Source organism: Guillardia theta, assembly GCF_000315625.1.
Source record: "Guillardia theta CCMP2712 unplaced genomic scaffold GUITHscaffold_71, whole genome shotgun sequence".
Classification (NCBI taxonomy): Eukaryota; class Cryptophyceae; order Pyrenomonadales; family Geminigeraceae; genus Guillardia; species Guillardia theta.
Genome location: NW_005434603.1, coordinates 429,235 through 434,530, shown reverse-complemented (window position 1 = coordinate 434,530; position 5,296 = coordinate 429,235). Strand labels below are relative to the sequence as shown.

At 59.6% G+C, this 5,296-nt stretch overlaps 2 protein-coding genes across 2 annotated transcripts in view; one reads left to right on the top strand and one right to left on the bottom strand.

The window, feature by feature from the left end:
- The window catches only part of GUITHDRAFT_158373 (hypothetical protein), a gene marked incomplete at both ends in the record, with an annotated part of 4,786 nt that extends 3,441 nt beyond the window's left edge, over positions 1 to 1,345 (bottom strand). Inside the window, 5 exons of the mRNA XM_005826946.1 lie at positions 19 to 72; positions 246 to 316; positions 367 to 448; positions 499 to 542; positions 668 to 1,345. Of these exons, the coding sequence (XP_005827003.1) occupies positions 19 to 72; positions 246 to 316; positions 367 to 448; positions 499 to 542; positions 668 to 1,345 (929 nt within the window). The remainder of the gene's footprint in view (positions 1 to 18; positions 73 to 245; positions 317 to 366; positions 449 to 498; positions 543 to 667) is intronic.
- Positions 1,346 to 2,342: 997 nt separating this feature from the next.
- The window catches only part of GUITHDRAFT_114016 (hypothetical protein), a gene marked incomplete at both ends in the record, with an annotated part of 3,310 nt that continues 356 nt past the window's right edge, over positions 2,343 to 5,296 (top strand). The window contains 2 exons of the mRNA XM_005826945.1: positions 2,343 to 3,308; positions 3,413 to 5,060. Coding sequence (XP_005827002.1) covers positions 2,343 to 3,308; positions 3,413 to 5,060 — 2,614 coding nt within the window. The remainder of the gene's footprint in view (positions 3,309 to 3,412; positions 5,061 to 5,296) is intronic.

Below are 5,296 nucleotides of genomic sequence, written 5' to 3'. Positions count from 1 at the left end.
GTCTCGAGGCGAGGGAACGAGGGCATCGCGTCAACACACTTGGGGATCGGCCGTTCACGAAAGTAATCATGCCTGGAGAAAACCAACTAAGTACCTGCTCCTGCTCCTGCTCCTGCTCCTGCTCCTGCTCCTGCTCCTGCTCCTGCTCCTGCTCCTGCTCCTGCTCCTGCTCCTCCAAGCCGAACCCTTCTTCTTCTCTCCTTCCTGCCCCCCCTCTCTGCCTCTCCCCGCATCCTCCTCCTCACTTGATCGCTTCCCGCGCGCTGGGCCGTTTGTCCGGGTCGTAGGTGAGCAGGCTGTTGAGGAGCTCCCGGCCCTGCAAGGCCCCAGCTCAGAGGGCGGAAGGGAGAGGGGGGGATGCGGGACCGCAGAGGAGAGGGAGGGGAAGCGCTGGGAAATGTTGTTGTAGGGCTGATGAGGGATGGAGAAGAGCGCGAGGTGCGGGAGACTGTCAGGACGTGAGTTCTCCTCCTCCTGACCTCCATGACACAACAGCACCTGCTGTATCCTGGCCAGATGGTCTCGTTCGGAGATCCAAGAAGCTGCAACAGGTTTGAGGAAGAGAGGAGAGGAGAATGTGAGAAGCAGGAAGGGGAGGAGAGGGGGGTGGAGCAGGAAGGGGAGGAGGAGGGGGGAGGGAGCAGGGAGGGGAGGGGAGGGGATGGACCTCGTAAGTGAGCAAGAGCTGCTCCCTCTCGTTCCTGCCTGGAAGGATGGGCGCATGCAGTAGCAGCTCGCCCATGATCCCCCCGCATGCCCACAGATCGATGGCGGACGAGTAGGTCTTGGCCCCGAGCAGCAGCTCCGGCGCGCGGTACCAGAGGGTCACGACCTTCGGGGTGTAGGGGACGAGGGGGGTGCCGAACTCGCGAGCGAGGCCCAAGTCGCAGAGCTTGAGGGAGCCATGGGAGTAGAGGAGGTTCGACATCTTGATGTCCCGGTGAAGCACCCATTGCTCGTGCATGAACGCTACCGCATCCAGTAGCTGCAGCAGCAGCCGCTTCACCTCGCCCTCGGAGAAGGGAGGGGAGGGAGACGAGTCGAGGAGGCTCGCCAGGTCATGGTCGCAGTACTCGAAGACAAGGAAGACGCGATCGGGTCTCGGGCCCACTGCTACGTCGATTAGGGAGACGATATGGGGATGGCGGAGGCGGCGGAGGAGCGCGATTTCTCGGAGAGCTGTCAGGGGGAATCCTTCCTTCTCCTTCTCCATCCTCACCCTCTTCAGCGCTCGCGCATGTCCAGTCGTCTCCTCCTGAGCACTGAAGACTTCGCCATACGAGCCTTCTCCTCGCTTCCCTCCTCTCGCATACCCTCCCACGCTCACACTCCCTCGCACCTCCATGGCTCCACCACCCCGACTTCCTCCACCCCCTTTGCGAGGTTATCACCCGTACATTTTGACTACCTACCCCTACCTATCCCCTTGCTCCTCATGTAGTACCCTCGCATATCACAAACGGATCAGAATACACCCCTCCAAATGCCTGTGTAAAAACATCAAATTAGGGGTACAATTTCAAGTATGACCCCACGATATATTGACACACCACCCCTTGTAGTGACCCCACCCTGACAACAGAATTTCTTTTCTACCCACCCACTCTTCAAATATGCTGTGGTGTACCCCTCCTTTTGCTTTATCTTTGATAGGTGGGGGTAACTTTTATTTTACTTTTATCGAGTAAAATTGGACCCACCATGCATAATTATCATAATTAGGAGGGGTATACATTTAACCCTACCCCCTCTATGTGAGATTATTGTGTAATTTATGGGGTAGGGGGTGATCATTTGGTTGTGGCCTCATACCGCCCGTTGTCTCTTGGGCGAAGGCGACGAGCGTCATGTGGGGGGGGAGAGAGGGAGGGAGGGAGGGGAGGGGAGGGACAGAGACAGAGACAGAGACAGAGACAGAGAGACAGAGAGACAGAGAGACAGAGAGACAGAGAGACAGAGATAAGGGTAGAGGAGGAGGGAGGAGAGAGATATGAGAATGATAGAAAAGAAGGAGCGAAGAAAAGAGAATGAGGCGATATCAGACTCGGCAAGTATGATCGGCAGGGAGAGTTCGAGACACCAGAGGAAGGCAGGAATAGACGATAGTAGTCGACTTAGCAGATACAGGAGGGTGATGATTAGCCTATGCACAACCCCTGGTCTCATCTTCTTTCTCCTCCTCGCTGCATCTCTCACACACCATCTTTCATGGTCTCATTCTCGTTCAACTATGGCTCTTTCTCGTACGGCCAATCATTGCTGAACGTCTGATGGAGCTGGTTTCCAGGTTGACAGCTGCTGGGCATGTTGTAAAGTCCCTGCTCTAGAGACAGACCAGCAAGATGACTCAACTGGCGATGCTCGTGCTGGCGATGGCCATGGTCGGAGGGGCTGAAGCGACCTGCTGTGGAGATGCGACGAGGGAGGGGACTTACGTTCAGCTCAACGGAAGCTCTCTGCTGACGACAGGAGCCGGAGCAGACGCGCTGTACAGCTCTTCCTTCACCGTCCAGCTCTTCTTGAAGCTCAGCGAGTCTGCGGTACCTCAGCCCGTGATCGGGTGCATGAACGCGACGGAGACGAGGGGATGGCGTGTGAGCTGCTCGTCCTCTCAGTGCTGCTTCAGCGCCTACGTGGAGGGCTCCTCCTCCCCTGCCCTCCGCTCTTTCTGCGCGAATGATCTCTCCCTCACCAACTGGACGCACCTGACGGTTCGGTTCACCGCCAGCGCCTCCTTCATCCCCGGAGTCACCAGCAGCAGACGCCCAGCTGCCGCGTCTCTCTTCGTGGATGGGGTCAAAAGGGCGGAGGCATCGTGGGGGGACCCGGGAGTGATCTGGAGAAAGGAGAGCTACGTCGGTTACCCTGCCCTCACGGTCGGAGGGTCGCGGGACTGGGACGCGGAATCAAGGAGCTTCATGGTGGGAGACGTGGACGAGCTGCGAGTGTGGAACGAGTCGATACCCGACCAGCAGATCCTCGACTCCGCCTTCGAAGTCGCTGCCTGCCCCTCCTCCTCCTCCTCCTTCAACCGCGTCGCGTCGATCACAAGCCTTTCCAACCTCATCCTCTACCTTCGGAACCCGCAGCAACCCTCGCAGTCCAACTACAATCAGCTGCAAGGCTCCTCCCTCTCCCTTTCCTTGTCCCCGGCTGGGTCGAGCATCCAGGTCGGCAGCGGTGGGCTGTACATGCACAAGTCACCCGTGATCGAGCTCAGCCCCAGCAGCCGGGGGGTTCTGTTCAGCGCCTTCACCCCTCAGTCTGACACCTCCATCTCCTTGGCAGCCCTCGCCTCACAGCAAGAGGTCTGGTGCCCTCCTCCTCATCATCATCATCACCATCATCATCATCCCCATCGCCTCCTCGTCCTCCCCCCTCGTCCTCTCTTGGCTGACTCGTTTCCCTTCAGATGGCCTATGTCGACCTTCTCGTGCGCGACCCCAACTACGACGACGTGCTCGCGCTCACATCCCCGCTCAAGTTCATCGCTCACAACACCAGCAGCATCTCCTACTTTTCATGTCTCGATCGCTTCCTTGGCTTCTCCCGTATGGAGGCCTACGACGCTGTCGATGGGCCCGACCAGGACGGCTGGGTCTCCTTCGCGGGTGTTAGCGGCTACGACGCTCTGTCAGCTGGAGGTGTGCTGAATGCCGTGACCAACTCGCCGCTTGACAGCGCCGGCGTCGCCTCCCAGTTCGTCCACCTGGGGCAGAACCTGGCGAGCTCGGGCTATCTTCCCCCTCATACCCAGACTCAGTCGCAGATAGTCCTGCGGGTAGTTATGGCTCACAACCTCTCGGCAGACTGGTGGGTCCCGCAGGCCGGCTACGAGCTCGTCTCCTCCCTTGCGAGCTTCTCCCGCTGCTCGGGTAGCAGGCAGGATGTCGAGCTGAAGCTCCAGCTGGGCGTGCACCTTTCGCCAGAGTTCGTCGACGCCTCCAACTACAACCAGCCGAGCCGAGGAGGAGAGAGCCTGTCCGCCTTCTCCTACCCCGCCATGCAGCAGGCGCAGCAGGCGGTGGCTCCCGGCGCGCACTATGTGGTGGGCTACGGGCAGAGTCTGGATCTGCGGGTGCGGGCGAGGGATCGAAACGCAGGAGACAAGGTCTGCGTGCTGGTGAGCGAAGACCCCGGAGTTCCACTAGGAGAGTGGAGCAGCACTTCCTCGGGGAGCAAGCTGACGTCGGGGTGCCATGCTAATCTGCTCTTCACCGAGCAAGTGCCGCTAGTGGCAGGAGCCTCCGCCTTCTGCTCCGGGGCCTGTCAGCTGTCCTCGTGCGACGCGGGTCTCAGTTCCTTCCTCCCTCCTCCGCAGTTCGATCGCACGTTCCACTACACCCCGTCCGTCGCTGCGGTCGGAGGAATCTACCGCGTGTGCTTCCAAGCTCAGTCAAAGCAGCCAGACGGAGACAACTTCCCGGTCAAGGACCCATCCTCTTCCTACTCCCGCTCGCTGCTCTGCGTGGTGATCGAGGTGGTTCCCCCGGCCCCCGTCCTCCTCACGCAGCCGCTCATCTACGAGGCGGTGGTTGGCTGCAAGCTGGAGCTGCTGCTGGTAGTGGAGGACAGGAGGCTCAACGCTTCAGCCACTGGAATGATGCAGACAGACATGAACGGGGCGGCTCCTCAGCCCTTGCAGTACGTCCTCTCCTTCTCTCCTGCCGGCAGCTCCAAGTGCTTCAACACCCACTGCGATCCTCTGCCTTCCCTCCCCCAGGGCGCCTGCCTCCCCTGCTCCTCTCCTGCTCCCCTCAACTCCGTCACCCTCGAGTGGACGCCTGCGCGGCAGGATGCGCTCTACAAGCCCTACACACTCTGTCTGGACGCGTCGCTGGTGGGAGGGACGTGGGGGAAGCAGCAGGTCGGGTGCGTGCAAGTGAGGGTGCGTAAGTGCCAGGAGTGCGTGCGAGGAGGAGATACGCTGGAGAGCATCGCGAGGAGCTTGAAGATCGGCTACCTCGACCTCTACATGTGGAACCCCTTCCTTGAACGCCCCGACCACCTGCTCCCCGGCATGGCCGTCTCCACGGGATCCGTCTACACAGTGCGGGAAGGTATACCCTCCTCCTTGCTCCTTTTCCCTCCTAATACCCTAATCATTTTCGCTCCCCCTCCTCCTCCTCATCATCATCATCATCATCATCATCATCCTCCTCCTCCTCCTCCTCCTCCTCCTTGCTCATACCCGCTCCCCCCCTCCTCGATTCTCATTTTTCTCGTTTCTCTTCATCATCATCACTTTCTCTCGCTCATTCATGGGCGCAGGGGATGATTTACAGGAGCTTAGCAA